General features: G+C 38.9%; 1 protein-coding gene across 1 annotated transcript in view; it reads right to left on the minus strand.

Moving 5' to 3' along the window:
• Window positions 1-838: 838 nt before the first annotated feature.
• The window catches only part of LOC119741229, a gene marked incomplete at its 3' end in the record, with an annotated part of 34,230 nt that continues 10,644 nt past the window's right edge, over window positions 839-24,424 (minus strand). The window contains 15 exon segments of the mRNA XM_038216972.1: window positions 839-872; window positions 4,417-4,581; window positions 4,862-5,309; window positions 5,311-5,636; window positions 5,639-6,298; window positions 7,295-7,376; window positions 8,012-8,077; window positions 9,012-9,128; window positions 9,556-9,633; window positions 11,680-11,746; window positions 14,586-14,728; window positions 17,382-17,444; window positions 18,608-18,676; window positions 19,315-19,449; window positions 21,552-21,628. Of these exon segments, the coding sequence (XP_038072900.1) occupies window positions 839-872; window positions 4,417-4,581; window positions 4,862-5,309; window positions 5,311-5,636; window positions 5,639-6,298; window positions 7,295-7,376; window positions 8,012-8,077; window positions 9,012-9,128; window positions 9,556-9,633; window positions 11,680-11,746; window positions 14,586-14,728; window positions 17,382-17,444; window positions 18,608-18,676; window positions 19,315-19,449; window positions 21,552-21,628 (2,530 nt within the window).

Raw genomic sequence — 24,424 nt, forward strand, 5'->3', positions numbered from 1 at the left:
ATTGATTGCCTGGCGGCCGTCTGTGTTGCCTTTCTACGAGTCAAGGCTGTGCATGGTCAGCGGCTTGAACTTAGGGGCTCAGTTTACGTATTCTACTATCCCCGCTGTTGAATAGCGTTAACCAAACAGTAGTATGGGGTAACTTGGGAAAAATATATTTTGTCCATGTTTGCTAGGCTTATGCTTTGCATGCGCCCGTGACCAAGCACAGTGAATAGAAGGGCCACAAATTGTTATTTTCATGTGGTTCCAGTTTATTTCGATAGGGGGGCTACTTTAAATATACAAATGTAGCTCATTTCTTGGGATTTCATTTTTAACACCAGTCACACTCTCCCAAAACACAATCTTCCCAGATATTACACTTCCCAACAAAGCTTGGAAGCGACTTTCTGAAGCTTTGAATTAAATTTGAATTACTGTTAGTTTACATGATATTGATAATCTCTTTGCCCAATCAGCTAATAGGGCTATTTATTTCTTATTTTCTATCTCTTTCATTTCTATAACTGCACGTCTTCTCAACTAAATCCCCCATGTACATTACTCCCCACATTTTCAAACCCGACACAAATACGCCCTACCCGATCATGATTGGGTAAATCAGCTTGTATAAAATAAATGGAAGTTCATGAGCACACGGCACACTATCAGAGTAGTGATATAAAGACCAAAAAAGGGTGGTACATTTGACACAAAACTAGCGCAATAGAGTGATGAAACTCCTCTAGCAACAGCACTTAATCATTTTCTCTTTTTGCAATATTGTGAACCTTGACAAGGAGAGATAACATTAAATTTCTACTGCTTAAAAATTCACAAGATGTATGTCAATTACCTTGATCCAGCTCCAGATTCATCTCCCTCCACACCTACAAACAATATCCACAAATCATATTAATGAAACAAGACAATACTACATTATTGAGTTCTTCAGTGACTGAAAACAAATTACAAACTTGACTAGACATTCATGTTTGTCGAGTTACAAATGCAGGGTGATCAGGCAGACAACTGTTTCATTAGACACTGCCGAGTTAAGATGTGAACAATATTTTTTATGTCAAAACAAAAAATGGATCACAAAATCAGCCTTTTTTCAGTAGAACCAGTTGTTTAGTTTGAGGAAAAAACCTTGCAAAGTCATTTAATATATTAAAATATCCTACATTGTCTTTCTGTCTGATGTCTGTCACGGAAGTGGCGGTCACAACCGGAAGACAAGTGTGAGGGCACACATGATGTCTGATGTAAAATTCATCAGGAGTATGCTAGGTGCATAATGTCTGATATAAGATGCATCCAGTACATGTATGTCCAGTGCTGAAATGGTATATATATGACCCCCCATTAGACCATCTTTGAAATCACAGTTTGGGACGTGAAAAACATTTATTCCTTTTGCTTTGCCTTTTTGGCAAATATCTTTCTTTCAGACTTTCAATACTTAAATATCACAGCATTATCTCTACCAAAACACTCCAAAATGTATCGCCATTACTCAAAACATAACGTTCATGATAAGAAAAACAGGTCCCCAAGTGTACGTCGATCGTACGATATGGATAATGCATTTCGAAACATGACTGTGTTACGTCAATTGAGGGCGCACTGTCAGCAGCGTTATAAGACAATGAATCATGGAGGTAGTTTCATTGATAAATCTGTCAAGTTTTCTCTCAAAATAGTTGATTTTCCCACTTCCTATTTTCAATAGCAGGTGCTCATTGCAAAGGTAGGCTCTCTGTAGCTGATGTGTTTCACGTGATAATGAATAATTCCGAAATTTTGTGGGATTTATCAGACAAAGACAATAAAAAAATGTCTGTCTGGTCAGACATGTCAAATGAGAGTATCAAGTCACCCCGCTCGGTCCCTGGCAGATTTGCCCTAGATTTTCGGTATTTACTTAGTACATCTTTATTTCTTTTTTACACCGACAATTTTTTAACCTGCAAACAATACAAACTTTATGACTGCACCCAGCTAGCAGGTGCCGTGCGAAGGGCGGCATCCCGGTAGTTTGGTGAAAATTAGACGACTGGTTTTTAAAAGTAAGAAAAGCGAACACTTTAAATCAACCATCATGGAAAACAAAGGCGGGGGAAAAAAATTAAAAAGGTTCTGCCAGCAAACAGAAAATTATTCCAAAGTCTTTTCTTTCCCAGAATGGGGAATTCGTTGATGATCTCAAGGACATTGCTGATACATTTAATGAACACTGTCAACAATCGGAACATGTATGGCCAGTAATGCACCTCCATGTGAGCTCTTGAAGAGGACAACAATATCAACTCTTGTGTTACACATTCACTTGATGAAAAATGCTTACTGCCTGATATTGCAGAAGACTTTGTTCAAAAGCAAATATCATCAATGTCGGTCGGAAAAGCAACAGGTCTGGATGGAATAAGTGTGAAAATGATTAGAATAGCGTTTCCGTACATAGACCAAATCCTTGACATACAATGTACATCTTTAGCCTCTCGATGTGAACAATATACATGTATACCCTAGAGAGTGGTAACACGCCTTGGTTACACCTATTCACGAGTGTGGGGACAAATGTAATACGACTAAACTATCAGCCTATCAATACTGCCTTTTATCTCAAGATTCTAGGAAGATAGAAACACTCTGCAGTCTATTCATACTTGATGATTTATCTGATTCCTTGTTGTCAGTCAGTGTTTAGGCCCTTACACTGAACAAACTACCTTGCATGATTTAACGAACAAATGTTTTCAGGCTATGGAGCGTGGGGAAATGACAGGCACTGTGTTCATAGATTTAAGTAAGGCATTTGACTCTGTTAATCACACAAATCTCCTAGACAAATTGAAAGGGTTAATATGTCAACCTCTGTTATCAACTGGTTAGTGTCATATCTAAGTGAACGTAGTCGATCTGTGAATATTTAGGGCAACATATCTAAAGCCATACCACCTAACAACGGCCACAGGGATCAATTTTAGGTTCACTGTTATTTATTATTTATACAAGTGACCTACCGCTTTGTATCCCTAAGAATGTAATTTGTACATTTATGCTGACGACTCAACATTAACGTGTAGTTCTACATGTGTTGATGAGATAGAGATCAACTTGAATACAGCCCTAGCTAGAATTTACGATTGGTGTGTCAGAAACAAACTTACAATAAATGCCAACAAAAACAAATCTTATTGGAACTAAAATAAAAGTCTGCAGTGCTGACCTTAATGTCAGTATTGCTGGTAGTCCAGTTGTAAAGGTGAACTCTTGTAAACAAATGTTTGGGTTTTATTGATGAACCTGTAAGTTGGGGCCCACACGTTGAATATGTGAAGACAACCGTTGCCTCTAAACTGGGTATGCAAAATAGAGTCCACGACTATGTTCCCCAAAGCAGCCTGTACTCTCTTTTTGTTATCTTAGTTTATGCCCATTTAGATTATTGTAGTACTGTATGGGGAGGACAGTACATATCTCATGACAATGTTATTGATAAATGTCTGAAAAGAGCCGCGCGGACAATCCTGAAGCGTGCTTTCTCAACTCCTTCAGCCGATATGTTTGCTAGTCTTAATTGAATGTCATTTTCTGAAAGGATTGAGTATGAAAAGGCTATTCTTGTTTACAAATGTATTAACAAAATTACTCCTTTGTATATATGACAAATATGTTCACACCACTTAATCAGATTCGTGAAATATGACAATCCACTAATAAGGCCCCAAGGAATCCTTGTGCAAAACAAGAGTATGTTATGTCTTAAGCTTTGCTGTAACTGGTACAATCATATGGAATAATTTGCATGTACAGTTGAGAACCAAGACTTCTCTAACCTCATTCAAATCTGAACTACGTAAAACATTCAGCCAGTAATATTTTTGCAAATAATTATGTGAGTATTTTTTCGCTGTCTTCACTGATTATGATACAAATCTAAATGTCTGCCGATTTACGGAGTTAACCAACTTGGTTGCCATAATAATGTACCGTTTAGAAGAAAAGTCACAGAGAATATTTGCCGAGGGGAATAATACAGAAAATGAACAATTTCAAAATGTGATCAGGTTGTCGATCACGCAACTATGAAATGTGCTTCAAATTTGCCCTTTTTGCTGATCTGTTTACCTGTTCGTGATATTATTTTTTTTTACACATCAACTTTATGAACCAAGATAGTGACGGATACCAAATCCTCTCCAGAACTGCGTATCAAGTAAAAGTATGTACATGTATCAAGTAAACTGATCATTAATAGCCTGATTGCCTATACATGTATTAAGACTTGAGAATTCTCTTGTTTCCACAGAATTCTACTTGGCAATAACAAAGCTTTATTTCACTCAAATATAACCACAATATAGCATCATCCAAGTGTTTTATCTGTCTATAACTTGCGAAGCATGGAACCATCCACATACATACCGGTGCCATCAACGTACTGATATGCTGCAGATGTCTTGATGGGAATGGATGGGGGATGCTCATCCATCCCAGAATCATCATATTCATCATCAGTGAAGGAAGCCCAGGAGGTGCTACTGCTTAACACAGACTCACGGTTCTGCCCCAAAGAGCTCTGTTCAGACACTGTTGAAACAATAAATAGTCTCAACACTATACAAATAAATGATACATTGATTTCAAATCAGCAGCATATTCACAGCAAAATATATGGTGCCTCTTGCTTCCATGCTTAATGGCATTAAGATGGTACTCACTACTCAGGATCACTGGTAGTGGTACTAACAAACTCTAAAACTTTAAGAGACAAGATGCAAGATCAACTATTTACATGAACATCTCTTCCATTGCAATAAAAAAAAGGTTAAGTGAAAATAAAGGAAACAGCTGAAAAAAGTTGGCTTACCATGTCGACTTGAAAGAATGTTTGGCTCATTGTACTCCCCTGGGGCTTTATCAAATACAGGCATTTCATCTTGACCTGTCCCTTCTGATGACCTACGACCTGGTGGACCACCAACTTGGATGACCTCATAAGCCATGGATTGTGCGCTGCCCTTCCTGTCTGTGATATCCTTACTGTTACTTGCTGTAACAGGAATAATCACTTCTGAAGCATAGGAATAATCATCCAGTATTCTGGATGATTTTTTGGGCTCTATGGGATTTCCACCATCTGCAGGATCGCTGTAGGCTAATGAATATGAAAGAGCTTGTCCAGTTCTGAGTTGTGGTCTAGATTGGGCATCTTTTAATTTTTCAATAACACTCACAGGTTGGACTGCATATGTGTATTCTGACTTGTCACTATCGGGAACAGGTTGTGGAGGTCTAGATAAGTCAACTGTTTTCTGCGCTGAATTTGGCTTGAGGAAGATTCTGTTTTGTGGGTGACTTTGCATCTACCTTATCTTTATGAGATTGGAGTTTAACTGATGCTACTGGCTGGATCTGATACTGAAACGCTTTGGCAACTTCTTGCTTCTCATTAGAAGTTACATCTTTTCCCAAAGGTGAAGTAATACCCACTACTTCATAAGATTGGTGTTTACTTGCATCAGATTTGCTCACTGGCTTCATGCCGGCTGGTGGTTTGGGAGGGGCAGAGGAAGGTCTACCTTTAGAGTCTCTCCTTTCCTTGCCTTTTTTGACTTCCCCTTCCTTATTATCATCTCCGTCTGGTTGTTTCCCAGTGTAGCCTTGACTACATTCTTGGCCCGTTGGAACTGTGCTGTTCCCAAGTGCTGCACCTTCTCATGATCTTGGACTGGTTCACTCGTTGGCCTTCTTTTCAGTCCAGAGAATGGGCTTGTTCCATGAGGGCTGCCTCCACTGCCTGTGTCTTTCTTCCTCACAACAGCTGGTTTCATGGCCAGAAGTGGGCGTGATGATTGCAAACCTTTGACTGGTTTCTCTCCAATGGCAGGCTTATCACTCAGTGGAGGTTTGGAAGGAGAAATTGGCTTGTCAGAGTCAAGATCCAATGACCTTGAAGATGATATTGGAAGCACAGGTCTTGCACGGGGAGTTGGTTTTACCTGCTCCGTTGATTTTGGAGGTGTAGATCTGACTTTTGAAGGAGGTTCCTCAAATTCCTTGAAGGCAGCTAATGTGTTCTTGTAACCACTCTCAAATCTCTCTTGGGCCAAGGGGCTTTGTTTTGGAGTGAGGGCAGGACTCAATGAAGCATCTTCCTCCATTTTTCCTTCTGTCTCTGCCTTCTCTAGGGAATTAGCAGACACTGTTTGGCTGCTATCTGTATCAAGTTGTTGCTTGGTAGGTAATGATGGGGGCTTCAGGATCTTCATCCCAGTAGCTGTTGGAGATGGACTTTGTTCAGATACTAGTAAGGAAGCAACAAGCCATATAAGGGATGTTAGTAAGGCAGTTTAAGTCTATTTACTCAAAATTCAAATCCTTTCTGAGAACATAACATAAGTAATTTCAAACTGTTGATTTAAACTTCTTACTCGCTGACTCTAACTTAAAATTAAAAGAAATTGAACTTGTTGAATTGAATTTTAAAGTAATTTACTTTAATTTTACAATTAATATTAAATTATAAATGCATTAATTCGGAAATATGATGGACATTTTTTTTGCGTTTATACACTAGTAATTCACTGCCAAAGACTTGATTGTTGAGTATACAAATATTGAGTGGCTCAGCGTGGAATAGGAGGAATATTATCGTAAGGTGAAATCTGGACTTATCCTTTCACAAGGCGAAGCTGAATGAACTGGAAAAGTCCAGATTTTACCGAGCGATAATATTACTCCCATTTCACAATTTTAAGCCACTCAATATTTGCTTAAACTGACATAAAGATCCTTGTCATTTGAACTTTTATTTCAATACAAAATTGGTGGAAAATGTATTTCTCTCTTCCAAACCGCCCCTTCACAAAAATGTTTGAACCCAACGCTGTAGCACTGGCTCTTTGGAACAATACGCGCTACGCGGAACGCTGAACGCGCACACCAGCATGCATTTGTGCACAAATACCGCGTCATGGAAAAAGAATGATCCTAACTGTTCAATAGTATTTCCCATTTTTGAGCCCCGGCGTTATATAATACTTGTTAACCTCTTGCCATAGGATTTTCATGCCTCACAGCACAGGCTTACACGCATCACTGTACAGTAGCCTCCGCGCAGTAGTGGCAGGGGCGGCACTGCACAGTAGCAGCTGCCTACAGACGGCATACCTCAGCATTATCACGGCATACTGGAGCGCGGCTATAGCCGTCAGCATGAGTGAGGAGGGGTTACAACTCTTTGACAGCATCCTATAAAAACAGCTAAAACATTTTCTGGGGCATATTGACAGAGCATTACCCTTTCCTTGAATGACATGATTGACATAGTTGTGGCCATGGTCCTGTTCTTTATCTTTTTGCCGGCGTTGCTTAGGACTTAACTGAATGAAAACAGACAACAAACAAACCATTAAGTTGCAATGTAGAGCTACATTTAAACATTGAACACAATTGTGTTGTGGATATCAACTTACGTCTGATGCAAGTCAAGTCTGAGCTGAAGTTTAAACTGAGAACTAAACGCGGACTGATATTTTGTTTGAGTCTCACTGGAAAGTTGATAGCTTTTATAATATTAACAAATGATCAATTAGATTCTTTGGTAACTTGGAGATTGGTCAAGTAGATTTTGTTCCTTAGGAGTCATCTCATTAGTTAGTCTGGATAAGTTGCTGAAAACTTGACCTGCAATAGGCCCACTGTATTGAGTATCAGGAATAGTCCTATGAACAAGTTATCAACACTGTTTACAAACTGATTACTTCATTGTGGGAGGATTCCAGACAACTATCCGATTGGAGATAAACGTCTTTGCAACTTATCATGGATATTTATTGAAATGACTCATTTCGATACCCTTCATGACATTATAAGAACTAGTAAAAGGAAAATGTTTCAACGGAAACTGTTATGCACATCATTTGAGCATGGCATTTGTACGGTGTACTAAATTATGTTTAACCCATGTGGTATTTGATTGAAATGAATATGCATTGTAGTTACTGAGTTATCTCACCTTAATTTGCTGTGTTGATCTGATATCTGGGCTGAGATTACCTGCACCAGGTGGCATTCTAGGTCCCTGGGAATAGTGCACGGATAATACCTGTGGTTAGATCTTAAGGTACACATTTGTCTTGAGATTGCTAAAATTCAGTGTATTTTATTGTTTACTAATCATATTCCAAAGGGCTGGGTCACAAGAACTCAACACAGTTAGTGTCTTCCATGTACTAAGAGAACGTTGGCAAATCCCACCACCAAACTACAAGCAAATAATGCCAACAAATTATATTCCACAGCTGACAATTTCAGACAAGTGCTGCATGTAATGATACCAAGCAGGCGACAATGCTATGTGTGAAATCAGACACTTATAAGCTGCCATGTTAATGAGACATGTGCGTCTCAAGCACAGGTTTTGAAAAAAAATGTGGCATATGAATCAAGACCAGTACCCTTAACTCCTCTGAATGATGATTACACAAAAAATGTAAATTCTCAGGATATAGTTGAGTGCATGTTTATATTCTACTTGTTACTTGTTAGTGATATTTTTTCAAATTGGACTTCAGTCTCATGCATGCGTGTTGAAGTTAACAACAAAATGAGTCATACAAGACCAATACAATTTATATACAAACATGTGATGTATACAATTGGTTCCAAAAGGGAATTTTAAGCAAGATTACATGTATGTCAAGCCAAGAATACAAGACAGTGGGCTACAATCTGCTATCTTGTTTGCAACATCTTCTTACCTCACCAATCAGTGATTCCAATATTAACACACACACCATGTTTTGGATACTGAATGAGGAAGAGGATGTTGGTGCTGAAATGAAATTCATGATAATTGAATAAACAGATCCACCACTTTCTTAAGTAAGGGTACATGTACGTGTACATGAAGCTTATCTTTTGGTTTGGGATATTTTTTCTTTTGTTTTTTTGTGTGCTTGATTTACACATTTGCTTAACCAGAATGTGTTTAAAAACAGTGACAAGTAACAAACCTCATTCTGTAATTTCACATTTTCATAGAGATGACCATAGTCATGAGGGTTGGGTGCCAAACCCAATGCCTTTCTGAACAGCCAGGCCACTGCTCTGTGCACTAATTCATACTGATCCTGTTAGAAGATACAAGCAAAAATCAAAGAAAAAAGGAATTGATTTTTTTTTGATAAGGGGGAATACTACACAGAGATCCTTCACACTGAGGTTTAACCACATTTTGTCATGATATTAAGTTCCACTTCCTGGTTTGGTACCCAAATAAGTTAAATACTCTCAAAAAGTGTGTTATACAATTATGGAATTCCCAATCATTCAAGGAGCACTCCATTTACAAGTGACAAAGGACACTCCAAAAAGTTCATCCATAAAACTTCAACCATAGATTCTGAACAGTTTAAGAGATATATCTCAATAGAAATGAAATTCTATTAAATTTAAAATTAAAAAAAACCTGAATTTGAAAATACTTTACGCCGATACAATGTTTGATCAAGTAAACTGCTGTGTTACATGTACATGTACATACATTTGAAATCTTACCCTGGTCTGAACAATGGCAGGTCTTTGCCTCCTCATTTCCATGATGATGTCATACAGACAGAAGTCCGGTCCAATTTTCTGAATTAAATTTAAAAAGAAAGATTATTATTAGGTTTTTGTGTTCAGAACACATTGATATACCTAAAAGTATATTCGTATGACAATCCTTAGTATTGTTGCTTTGTCTTCATTTGCAAATGAGTCTTGTTAATGGCTAAAGTCCTGTCAAGAAAAAAATATACAAGTGTATGGGATAGAAAACAAGAAGCAGAATAAAAAGAATTTTTAAAAACTAGAGGTCTGCGTATCTGTCTTAAAGGTTCAAACCTCGCTCCAGACTTGAAGAATAAAATGAAATTTAAATGTGAATTTAATGTACTGGTATAAGAAAAGATAGCTTGCTGAAATGAATTATCAATCGTTACCGGACTTGAGGTACCGGAAAGTCATTAACAAACAGTGGAAGCACGTCTCACGAAAAAGTACCGAGCGGTACCGGCGGCCGGCCGTGCGCGAGTACCTGGAGTGAAAGCTGTCTTCGTCAGTGACCGTACCATTAGTGCAGCTAGCTGCTGCATGCATGCCCCATATGCACTCACTTGTGTACCACACCATTTGTGGTAATAAAGGGGTGTACTTTCTTGGGAACAATAATTATCAATATTTCCGCTGTGTCAAAAAAAAAGACAACTTATAATTTTTATGAAGTCCGAAACGTTTCTTTATTGGACAATCAGTCGTTCAACGTCACAATATAATTTTTTCTGAAAATGTATTCAAGAAACGCTGTAAAATGCAAAACAGGGGCTAAATCACCCCTTATGAAATTAATGGATTCGTCCATAATAATGCATGCATCGTGTTGACTGTTTTCGAAGAAAGTACGATCAAAAACTTGATTTAGTACTCGTTGGTAATCACAACAGTTTGATAAGTTTTGTTGTAAAGAAAAGACCTTTTTATTCTTAGGACAAAACAAATTAGCATCTGTTGACACAAAGCAAGATTTGCATTGCTCCAGTCAGACGACACATGGTGGGTTGCATACTCTCTCAAGTACTGCGGGAAAATGTTGTCATTCACCGGCACAGGCTGCCGGGCCATGCACTAACTTTTAGGCCGGGGACCGGAAGGGCCAGCCAGCAGCAATTCAACTTCCATATTTGTTGTAACGAGTATCGACCGTAAATGTTTTGATAAAACTTTTGTGGAAAATTTTATAGCTTTCGTAGTGTGAATGGGACTGGTCCAAGGCTTTTTGACTTTAGAATTTTGAGGCCTTTTCAAAATTGAAACCGCTGCGGTCAGTGCGGCTTATACGCCGGTGTGGCTAATACGCCGACGTAAATTTAAATTTGCAGATTTTTGCATGCTGCGGCCTATATTCTGAAAATTACGGAAGGTAATAGAGCATTGACAGTGAGGTCAGCAAAGAAACGTCACAAAGATTGGTGTCTTGCAGAGGGGACGATGGTGAGGGTGAGCGTCAGCCCCCAACCACAGAGGACAGGAAGGGGGAGGATCACACTGGTCCCTAGACAGAGAATCCTGAAAAAAACTTGGTGTGAATACTCAGACAACTGGAGATTCTAGAGTTTAGGTCTCTGTGTGAGGTATGGTGGCCGTGTCAGAGCCAGGAGGTACCGGCATAGGTTGGTTGGTTGGGAGACATTCCTAGGTTAGAACGTGAGCTCGAGTGAAAGAAGGCTGATAGGAGGTCAGGGAGCTAATAGCCTGAAGTAAAGCCGGTCACTGCAAGCAGACTAAGAACAGTGAACCCATCCCGGGAACAGTCCAGGGAAAATTTGAAATTCGTCCTCTTTCTGATTTCAAGCTAGACTGCAAAAGTGACAGCCCAGAGGCTGCCATGAAATCAAATACCAAGGAACTAGTCAGAGTCTCTGCAGGTTGAGGAGTAAAGCAATGGGGTAAACTGTCCTGATCTGCAGGCTGTGTGGAGCAGTGCGAGGGCAGTGGCTGGGAATAGTCAGTCTGCATGAGTCCATGTAATCACCCAAGCACAAATTATCTCACATTTGAAAGTAGGGTAACTGTTGAAGTACCAACAGATAATGATTTTGAAAAATTCTTTGATAAGAAAACAAATATTTAATGTTAACTTACTTCTGCTTTCAGAAGAGCACGCACATAATCAATGCAGATCATTGTACCTGTGCGTCCACAACCAGCACTGAAGGAAAAAAATATATACATGTACATTAACATTAAACTTCATTTGAACCCATGAAGCAGCCAAACAATAACTTTGCCAAGGTCCCTTTATTCTGGTCAAGTTACATTTTTGTTTTTGAGTGGTTGGGCACAACCCGACCACTCTTTGGAGTTGTTACGATTAATCTGTTTCTCTTTCTTTCTTTTTTTCCGGACAATACTTCTTTACGGGTTTTCTCCTAAATGGTTTATGATATGAACTTGTAACTTTCAATATATATCAACCCTCATCCCAAGCAATTTAAGGGCCAAATTTTTGAAACTAGTTTCGGCTATATATCTTTAGAACTAAATAGAGTATCGTGTTCGTTTTTGCTTGAGGTTGTAAATGATGCCTCGGGCAACATTTCTCATTCCCAGACAAAAAACTGCTTGACCTTCACTTCAGATGTTACCGGAAGTGAAATAAAAATTGAATAGAACTCGAAAGCGAAAGCTCTTTACTATAAGCAAATAATATGGAAGTGTTTGGAATGGAATAAAGGACACCAAAACAGCATTATGACTTCATCATTTGAAAGAGCGCCCTCTAGCTGTACATCATATAGGGTTTCCTTTTCTTAATTTAAAAACCATCCGTCCAAATTTAACCAAATCACCCCTCGTTATTTTTTTATCAACTACATGTACATAATTCTAACTTTGCAAGGTTTCAAAATTATGACGTCATCAGACCAGCAGTTTCTGTAGAAAGAATTTAAAAATGATCATTTTTTAAAATTCTATCATTTGATCCCTGTCTTATGACTTTGTTCGTAGCCCAAATAATGACATTCGTTACAATATGGACCTTTCGATCTTTAATGCTGTGACGTCATCAAAACGGAAGTTAGGTGTTATTAATACATACACTTAAATTTTCCATATTTCATACGTTATTTTAACTTCATAATGAACATAGTATGTGTCCTTTTGTACTAAATTAGTATTCACTTTCCCATTTTGGACTGATAAAGTCATCAAACCAGAAATAACTTGTATGTGAATATAAAATGTGTACTGAAATTTGATACTTTTTGTTTTAAACAAAATCATTGATTTTACTGGAAAGGTTAAATTTTTGTGATCCTTAATTCTGACATAAACTTATTCAAAAATTAACTGGGCTGTATCTAATGAAATACATGTAGCTGTCGGCCCAACCACTCTGCGTTTGTATCTCAACAAACGCCTTAACCTCTAGTTTGCTTTGTTTCTTACATGGAAACTCTTCCGACTTTTTTTCTTTACCATTTCAGCGTGTTCAAGAACCATTTGCAGTTTGAAACATTGCATCAATAAAACAAATCCAACACACCTGCAATCTCTTTACATGTTAGGCCAAACAAACAAAAATTTGGTCTCTGGTCAGCGTGCGCATCGATTTTGATCATGCACGTCAATTTAATTTTTTTTTTCAAATTTTCCTAGGTAGCGACAACAGCGCCCTCTATTGCCGCACTGTTTCAGATTTTCATTAGCAGCTCGACATCGTACCCACAGTGATAGATCCGGTACGAGGTTGATGTTGAACGAATGATAGTAGACCATGGGTACGAGGTAGCTGCCAGCTGATCAACAACAATGGCGGCTAGTCAAATACTACACACATTTCGAAATGATGACATGTGATGTGTGTAAAATGGGTGAAAAATCTTTAAAAGTACGTCAAAATCTAGCCTTGGTCAAGTCGCTAGTTGTTTTTTATCCGGCCGTAGTGTGGTATAATGCATGCAGTCATAATGTCTATGCGCTATGCATGCAGTACAGTGCATTAAAAATACAGCGCGAACAGCGACCTCACGCGGCCACTATTTTTATGCAAATCAGTTGGACCCAATATAGCGCCTTGGTTCAATCGTCCATGTGAGGTTTTGGAGGTGGTGCTCATTATGTTAATAGCCTTAGCTGACCTTAAATGTCGTTCTCTTATTGGTCGATCGTGCGGGGAAACTTGCTTAGTAAAATGTGGCACCGTACATAATCCATACATGTACACGTACACGTTATGTGTCTCTCTGCACACGGCACCAATGCGCACAAACTGTGGTTCCTGTCACGTCCGCAAAAGGCGAATAGCTAGCTGTAAACAATTTGATGACGTCCGGATTTACCAAGGTGTGATTGGACACTCCACATATTAGCCCCGCCTACACTTATCTGTATTCGCATACGAGGTCGTGCGCTAGAAATCCAGCGCAAAATAAAGAAAAACATAAGCGTTTGCCGACGATTGAACCAAGGCGCGATATTGGGTCCAACTAATTTGCATAGAAATGGTGGCCGCATGAGGTCGCTGTTCGCACTGTATTTTTAATGCACTGCATAATGCATGGCCCTAGCGAGGATATGGTTTACGCGCCACGGCCGGGATGAATAACATTTAGCGCCTTGACCAAGGCTAGTCAAAATCGTACATGTTAGGAGCTCTGGGAAGGACACAAAGGCAAATGATGGAGGGCACCAAGGCAAATGAGGACACAAAAAAGCCAATATTACCCACCAATCCAAGCTTGAAAAAAAAAACATAATCAACAAGAAAAAAAATACAGTCGTGCGACTTCCAAATAGTTTGTGCTGGAGGGCAACTAACACAAATAACAGATGAAGACTTCGACTAAACGAAGATTATATTAACACATCTCAAAACAATTTTGAATATCTTTAACAACCAACTTTTCTCACAATGTTGATCAAGAGCACTGACAAAAATATATCAGGCTTGGACTGGATTCAATGTTAAAACCTTATCTTAGACATCATCTCTTCCAGTGATTGAGTTGTGACTGCTCTAGCATGCTTCTTTGTAATATACTCACCTACAGTGCATGACAACAGGGTTGTCTTCATTTGGCAAATACTCTCGGAATAGCTGGATCATGTCCATGATAGGCTGGACTGTCTTAGGCACACCATGGTCAGGCCAGGCTGTATAATGAAACTGATTCAGCACCCTCTCTTGCTGTTCACATATAAAAACAAAAAACAACACAAACTAGTGCTTTGCCAATTTACAAAAAAAAAACAGAACAAAAGGCTTCAGACCCTTCAATTATTGCCTTCAACTCATGATTCTAATAATTTGTTACAACTTGGGAGACTTTGAATCAATGTTCAGGCTTTTTAAATTCAAAGATGCACAAGGAACGACACCATGATGACTTCGCATTTTCGTTCATGACTTTGCACAGCTTTTGACTTAGATATTCAAACAGATCTCGGAATTCAGGCTCAGCATTTCTCTACATACCACGCTAGTATTTTCAAATTCAACTATTTTACCACACCTCCATTTATAGAAGATCCATTATTTTTTAAAGTTTGAAATTTTGAAGTAGTGCCTGCACTGCTATTTAGAGAAAAAAATGGACAAACTTAAATAATTCACACAAAACTCTAGAAGGGTGAAGCTGGCCACCATGGCTCGCTGTTGAAGGCAGGAAGGGAGGCCGAGGGAATGGTACAGTAGGGTTGGGGATGGGCATGATGGAAGGGATTCAGGATGATGTGCCAAGGTGTAGGGGTCAGCTTTTAAATGCCAGCAAAAAAGTCAATAAATGTCCTTACAAATACATTTGTACATGGGCTAGCAGTCACCGCGTTGTGGGGAAGTTTTTCATTGTTAGGGTAAATTAAGACCTAGCTGGGGACTTTTTGCAGACCCCACAGCGTCTTTGGTCCCCATATTACCATGGGAGAACTTGTGTGTAGTCCCCACAAATGAGGTACCAGTACAAGAATGGTTATTAGACACACCACCATCACCACACCCCCCAAATCTTACCCCATCCCCAACCCCACCCCTTCCTCCCCCTACCCATGCATCCCCACCCCACCACCTACACATCCCCACCCCACCCCAACTCCAACCCCTACACCCACCTACCCCACACCCACCTACCCTACCCCCTACCCATCCCCACCCACCCCTACACCCCACCCAAGCCCCTACTCCACCCACTATCCCCCACTCCACCCCCACCCTCCCCCACACATCGATCCCTACCCCACCCTTACTCCCATCCCTACTCCAACCCCATAAAACTAAAAGATCAAACCAGAAGCACATGCCCATACACATGAATGCTCCCCCAAAATTACACACATACATGTACAATGTACCGGTAGTACATTGGAAATTAATGCATACATGTACATGTACATGTACATTTTATACCCGTATATGTACATGTACATGTATCGGTACATGTTATACCGGTACATGTATATGTACATGTACATGTACATTTTATACTGGTACATGTATATGTACAGTGTACATGTACATGTACATTTTACACCGGTACATGTATATGTACATGTACATGTACATTTTATACCAGTACATGTATATGTACATGTACATTATATACCGGTATAAAAACTTTAACATTTTCTTGAATTAAAATTCCTCAATAAAATCATAACATTTACTGCAATGAAATGAACCTACAGTACATGTAATTAGAAGTTATACAGATGATACATGTAAACTACATTTCTTTTTTTTAAACCAAATTAGCTAGAACCAAAACCTTCAACATTGTAATCTGAATGCAGATGGCCGGACCGCGCCGCCGGACGGACATTGCGACGGACAGGCTCACATCTGCTTAGCAGCTCGCCAAAAATCACACATTGATGTCTTCATGGTTAATAAGTATTTTATCATGTCCAGAACAAAATGTCTTTCAATGTTCGTAAAATTAAATTTTGTTTTGAGCATTTTGCTCAGGGTAGTCTGTTTGACATAAGTATGAAGTATTTCCATTCCATTTTGTGTTATGAAACCAGGAAATGAATTGAAAATAATTTCAATACCAGTTAGCTTCAATGACATGAATTTGTTAGATAAAGGCAACGTACACAGAGAAATCAAACTGAAGGGTGCTCCATGTATTACACATTCAGCATCTTGTTGACAAAATGCACATAACTTTGGCACTCAGTCATCCTGTTAAGCCTCTCATGAATTATTAATGTTAACCCAAGTTACAATGAACTCTTGCACTACAATTTACACAGTAATTCGAAATTGTTTTGAAAATCATGATTTTCTTTGCATTGTTTGAGCACACTGCAAATCAATAAATGCCAATTTATATTGTCTTTAATAAATTACTATAAAACAAAAATAGAAGTTTTCCTGGGATAAAAAGTAACAAGACAAGGTGGAATGGGACATGAAATACCCGCATGTACGTGTTTACTACTACCATTTGGGGGGGGGGGGACGAAGTGAACAGTGGGCTATGAATAATGTTAAATTTTGTTGAAAATGTCATTTTTATGGACTCAAAGGTAAGATCAAACCTGTTAGAAATGTAACACGATGAGAAAAATACGTAGAAAAGGGATTTGTGTCATTATGTTTTTATAGACCAGACACGTGTCCGTTCTAGGCCAGTGAAATTGCAGTAGCCAAGGTGGTGCTATTCATCAGCATTCTGGAATCACAATTGGAATAGGTGCATAGTTTTTGCACAGAGGAGGGGTTCTAATTCAGATAATTCAGCCTCTCGACCATCTTACCCCTCCCCCTAAAAAAAGTTGCTCCATGGTACTTTCATTTTCAAAGCAAGTTCTACTTCATTCCAATGTCTTTAAGTGCCTACCTCTTGATTGCTGACTTTCAGTGTGCGAATCATAAAATCCTGAGTTACTCTCAACTGGCTAATCTGCAAAAGCATAGCAAACATGGAGAAAAATAACAGCTAGAATGTTGAAACCCCATGCTTCCTTAGTGTAGTGGCCTCATTTTTGTCCAACCATGAACTTGATCAATATGGAGGGCAACCTGTCAACCAAATTTTTAGGAAAAATATTTAAATTCATTGTAGTCAGGAAAAACAGTTGCATATACATGTACATGTAGTTATAAATGCAATTTTAAGTGCTCATGTGCATTTAGCTTCATTATGGAAAGTGAAAGGGACAAGCAGTGTATTGGTAATATTTTTGGTTGATGTTTCGGACAAATTCTGTTGTTGTTTTCATTGCTTGTAAGATAAAACCTCCAGAATCAATAGCAAGACCCGTAAATGTACATAGCCAAAATTGGTAAAAAGAGGTCATAGAAATGTTTCACTTCTTTTTTATTTGACTGCCTTTCGTATTTACTGAAAAACAAATACAAAACGAAAATTTGCAATTGTTCACGACGTTTGGCTGTGAAGAGTTAATAACTGGCTGCAGTGAGATCTGGGCAACCAGTCAACATGGCAATAACTTGGTTCAGGGCAATGCCAGCATGATGTCATGTCCATGACAGAGCTTTTATTGAACTCAGCGAATAAACCATACATCCATCATCTAGTAATGGTCAAGGAAAATACAGACCAGGACATTTTGGATCATATCTCTGAATCGTTAATTACATATCTCAAGATTTTGTTGCGTTTCTTGTGGCCCCTCTTGTTTTTGAAATAAGAAACAAACAATTTCCATCCTTTGTTACTCTTAATCGTGAATAGCTTGGCATGACAGCCTGTACACTGTATGTTAAAGCCAACATGTTTAAAACATTTTTTAAACGACATCACAAGGTAACTTGCACTTTGAGTGATTTCTGGAAAGTTCTTCAATGTTGGTTAACTTTTGACAGGTACAAAGAGAGTGTGTACTGTTAGCATGAACAGTTTCTTGCAAAATGTTCTGAGAAAGTGTTGAGTACACTTCCCTTAAATCTATAAACCTAGACAATTCTGTAAAATTTTGGTATTTCTAGACTCCAGAGAGCAGGTACATGTAAGTTGCGCAAATAAATGTAAGTACTGTAGTTATGCAATCTAGTGAGAACCAACTGCACCATTACATTTTGAAACAAAACTCTTGTACTTACCAAGCTCACTGTAACATTTCCAAATTCTTTTGATTCATTTTCATCAGCCCAGTACTTCTCACATTTGTGCTGGTGAAGAAAAATATAATTTAAGGTTAACAATCCCTGACATATTAAGTAAGAAACAGACTAAAAACTAAAAATCCTTTCTTTAGAGAGCACTTGCTTGTGTTCTTTTATTTCATTAAAATTTATTTGGTGACAGGCAAAAAAATATCCTGTGGGTTAAACACAATCTTGCAATATTCACAAATACACTCAACCAAAAAACAAAGCCCCCTTAATTAATACCTTTTGTCTAACTCAAAACTACTGAGCACATCTTGCTCAAATAACGACTGATCAGTACAGAAACTCCTTAGCAATCCAGCCATATTCTGTTTGGCCCAAAACAGTGATAATGTGTACAAAATTATGCAATTTATGACAAATGGTACCGAAAACGTTGCACTTTTGTATATGTGCAAGGTGAGGGTGAACCACAACTCGCACATATACAAAAGTGCAACTGTTTTTGGTGTCATTTGTCATAAATTGCTAAAATTTGTAAACATCACTGTTTGGGCCAAATAAAGAGTATGGCTGGATTGCTAAGGAATTTCTGTACTGATTAGTCGTTATTTGAGCGAGAGGTGCTCAGTAGTTTTGAGTTAGACAAAAAGTATTGGAAGGGGGGGGGGACTTTCTTTTTTGGTTGAGTGTAGTACCTTTCCACTTTCAAATTCGTTACAGGCCATGATAACCACCTCCACCCCTGTATTCCACAAAAGACGCCAAAAGTCAACGACCGTGTGCGGTAAAGGACCTTGAGCTGCAATATACACATTCTTACCATCAATCCCCTGGAAAGGAAATTAGGGAAGGAAGAAAATATCAATTTCAATTGTATACATACATAATTGTATATACTGCAGGATTACATGTACATGTACTTGTACCGGTACATACCGTTCATCATACCGGTATCAAGTGTTTGAAACAGACAGGTGAGATGGGCGATATACTAATTAGCAGAAATGGGACTATTTTCTATGTCTCTGCTGGAAATGATCCAAATCTACAAAACAAAGTGTCTATGCCCTTGCTCTCATCATGGACATATTATTGCAGCAGGAAGTCACGATACGGACAGTGGGGAATAATACCGCAGTGTTGTTGCAAGGATCAACCAATCTCTATTGAGAATTCAAGTTTGCTTGAAAATGACAAAAAAAATACACTATTCTTATTAACTGTTCGCAAGTTGAAGGAGAGGGAGCAAAATTTGAGAAACCTCCCAGAGTTTCCATCTCCTACAATGAGAAGTTCGAGTTTTGATCGAGCACACCTTGCACATAGTTGTTCTTTGTTAAAGAAAATAGACCCATCTTTGATATTTCTTCAAATTAATCATGATAATGTTGCGTTGAATATTCCATTGACCACTGTTTATGAGGCATATATGTAATCAGGGTGATGACTGTCTGTGCAAGGGTCATTCATTTTAGCCCAGCTACAGTTACAATCTGAGGCATCATCCAGATGTGGTGTGTCCTACATGTATAATCAGCATAGTTTCTCCTATCCCTTATCAGCATAGCAACATCCACCCATCTCTGTTGATTTGCAAAATATCAACACTCAGTATCCATGGTAACATGGCTAACTGCATGTATTATTAACTTTATACTTTATAGGAAATGCTCAAAATGGTTTGGAACAAGAATATTAACCCTAACTCCTGGAGCTCTTTTACTAGAAAGTATCCTGAATCCGCCAAAATCCACCAATTTTGTCATGCAAAAAATGCTGGTATCCTAAGTCCATCAGAATCCCCCAGTGTAGATACTGGAGGTATGCTGAATCCGCCAAAGTCCACCAGCAAAAGTTTTGATGGATTCTGGCAGATTCATGATACCATGGTGGCATAAAAAAAATACAGCATGTTTTTCCATAGAGTTTTCAAAATCCATCACCTAAATTTCTGGTGGATTTTGACGGATTCAGGATACCACGCTCGCATGAAAATTGTGATGTGTGTTGTTGCATAGGATCCATAAAAATACACCAATGCATGGCGACCCCAGCATGGAGTACCAAAGTGAATACATCTTGCGCACAAAATGTGTGTGAAAGACATTAGCGCGTGTTTCAGCCCGTAAACCATAGATAGAATGAAAAGACTAGATCGGCAGCGCGTCCACACGCGCCCATTCACTGTGAGATAAATCTCCGCCATTTTGGTTGTCTCTCGTAGACGCTCAACAAATTAACGTTAAGTAATGGAGCTAAATGTATCTTTCCTCCAGCACGTGACCTAGCTCAACGCGCGCGAAGCTAGAAATGCGCACCGAGTATTTACGCGATGCGCACACATAATTATTAGCGATGCACATGGTGCTCTTTGCGCACAAACGGCGTTGCGTTCGTCACGTTTTCGTGCATTATTTGTATCTTTCCTCCAGCACGTGACCCGCCATGCAAGTCCACACGTGTGGACGCGCTGCTGATCTAGTCTTTTTATTCTATATCTGTGCCGTAAACCCACACACGCGCGTACTCCATTCGTTTGCCCTACACTTTCTGGTTTTAAATGACGTCACACTTCGGTACTCATTGTCTGGATGGGTTATTAACACAATCCATTGTTTATATGCTGACGCCTATTTATAGCCCCAGTCACAAGCGCCCATCCACCCAGTACATGTGTGCACATGTTTGTACAGTATGTGACAGACTTGGCAGGGCTAGTGCCAGCAGTATTGACCACAAACATTGCAAAAGAGTTAAACTGTTGAGATCCTGAATCCATCAAAGTCCCCCAACAGCTCAAAATAGAGGTATCCTGAATCCATCAAAATCCCCCAGTTTGTGCAATATGGAGGTATCCTGAATCCGCCGAAATCCCCCGAAACAGGGGGGTTGATTTTGATGGATTCAGGTATGTTAATGTTAAGCCATTTACCTTGATGTAGTTAGCATTGATGTAGTCTGATCCTTCAACACCTTCTGTCTCGGGTAGTACAATACGAGTGTAGTCAACTGAGGGCACAAACGGACAAGGTTTTTTTTCACACCCCCATAGATAAATACCATACATGGAATAATGTAACTAGTGCATCAGTGTCCAATATGCCATGAGGCCAAATATGTGTGGAGTGGCATAATAGACCCACCTTCATATATTCCAGATGCACACTAAACATACAAAGCAAAGACTGTGAAAATGTTTTAGCTACATTGTGTATCAAGCTACATTTGTATCATAGTCACAGAGGCCTGATAAAAAAAGGACTGAGATTTAGTGAGTCAAGTAGTGCTTCACACATGTACATGTACATGTACCTTAGCTCACGTCACAACCACCTTCCGGTAGGCTTCCATACTGATAAGGTTGTCATTCTTACAGAGATGTTAGGAAAAAATCAGTGGAGGCTGACTTTTTGTTGAAAAGTGTGGCCTGGCTCTGGTGATACGCTGTGAAGTTCACTCATTTATTTTTTTAATTTATTTATTTATTGGTCTATTCAATTTCTTTAACCAAGGTATGCCCAATCAGTTTAAAAACTGGTTTCCATCGGGGCCCTACATACATTACAAATTATTACATAATATTAAGTAAAGTTAAACTCATAAGAAATTTTTAGACGATCATCAATATTTACAAACTTACAAGTATTTCAGAGATATTACAGAAATAAAGCTATATACACATGTTAAACATTCAAGTATAACTATAAGGCATGAATTACTGATCACGGGGTGGACGAAAACTCCACGAAAACCCTTTGGGGGAAAAAAACACAGGGAAATTCCCGATCCAGCTCCAAATTAATACCATGGCAACAAAGTTAATAACTCCGTAGAACAGCGCATTTTGACCTGAATATCACTAATTGATGGCTTTGCGTACAATGTAGTTCTTATTTGAATGGCTGTAAGGAATCTATACAAAACTTTCTCAATTGTTCAAGCAAATTATTCCCTACATTCGTACCACTTGCTCGAAACTTTTGGCATAGCATTCCTTTTTGGCAAAAGGGACTTTCAATGCCTTGTTAGTTGATTGTCTTGTTTCACGAATCTGTGTAATTGGTGTGAAAAGATTTCCGTCCAAAACCGAGATTTTCTTAAATCTGAGATTTTCGGCTATTCTAACATTTTATGATGTCCATAATTACCAAATTTCGAGACACAACATTCCATCGTTTGTTAATAATGTTAACTGCACAAAGTGTTGAAAGTGCTACAAACTAAGTTTTTCGTTGTGACGAAGTGACGAATCTCTTTGTGTCACTTAGTCTCATTGAGTTTACACGTGTGCTATATTTAGAAATATGAAGCCTCCACGATTTGCGTTTTGACGAAGTGACGCATCTGCGTTCTAAAAATGTATACATTTTATATACGCGCACGCACTGTGTACAAACATATGTCTCAGTTATATATTTTTCAATTCTGGGGGAGAAATGAACACAAAAATGCCACTTGAAAAATCCACCAACTTCAAACGCAATTTTCTCAAAACTCGGTTTTGCATCTTTGTGCACAGATGTGTCACTTCATCAAAACGGTGACGATTTGTCATGTACAAAGGAGTCATTTTATTTAGACTTTTGAAAACAAGAATATCCTTTTTATACTTAGCTCTTTGAATTTTATTTCCACAGATGTTTTCGAAATTTTAAAGTCAGTGAACCCAGGCAAGGCAAGCGGTCCGGACGGTATTCCTGGCAAATTGTTATGTGAGTTTGCGCAGGAGCTTGCACCTTCACTCACTGCAATTTTCAATGCTTCTCTCATGCAAGGCAAAGTTCCTTCTGACTGGAAACTTGCAAATGTCACTCCGGTTTTCAAAAAGGGGGACAACAGCTGCGCTGTGAACTAACGTCCCATATCCTTGCTTAGCCTGGTCTCCAAAGTTCTTGAACGGTGTATTCATAAGCAACTTTTACCATTTCTGCAACCACTTATATCTGACTGCCAACATGGATTTATGCCTAATCGCTCTTGTATCACACAATTAGTTGAATTTACCCACAACCTTGGTTCTAATTACGACAGGGGGTGTGATACTGATGTGGTTTACCTGGACTTCTCAAAGGCTTTTTACTCCGTCAATCATTCTAAGCTTATTGAGAAGCTCAGGTTTGCTGGCATCGGTGGCACACTTCTTGCCTGGTTCCACAACTACCTAGAGGGCAGATTGCAGAGAGTGGTCATCAATGGTGCTCATTCAGACTGATTACCAGTCACCTCTGGTATTCCGCAGGGCTCAATCATAGGACCGATGCTCTTTGTTGTTTTTATTAATGATATGCCTACTTGTGTCTCGCCAGATACACGAATTGCGCTCTTTGCTGATGATGCAAAATGTTATCGCACCATAGCCACCAATGACGACCAAATAGCTCTGCAAAATGATCTCGATGCCATTTTTAATTGGAGTAAAACTTGGGATATTGACTTCAATGCTAAAAAATGTGTTGTGCTACCTGTCAAAACCCGTAAACAACATCATGTTGCCCATTTTGATTACGAACTTGGTAACCATAGTTTACTCTCTGTCGATAATATGAATGATCTTGGTATTATGGTGACCAACAGTTTGAGTTGGAAGTTGCACATCAACAAAATGGATTGCAAAGCCAACTGCATTCTAGGTATGATCAGGCACACTTGTTTTGATGTTCACGACACTGTTACTCGTAAAATTCTTTATTTAACGCATGTTAGGCAAAAAAAAAAAAATTCGGTCTCTGGTCAGACCAAAGTTCTGGAATTGACGCGGCCACGCGGCTTTTTTTTTTTTCTTCAAGCTTGGATTGTACAGACAAG

This window comes from Patiria miniata, unplaced genomic scaffold (genome assembly GCF_015706575.1).
Source record: "Patiria miniata isolate m_02_andy unplaced genomic scaffold, ASM1570657v1 HiC_scaffold_11, whole genome shotgun sequence".
NCBI classification, from domain to species: Eukaryota; Metazoa; Echinodermata; class Asteroidea; order Valvatida; family Asterinidae; genus Patiria; species Patiria miniata.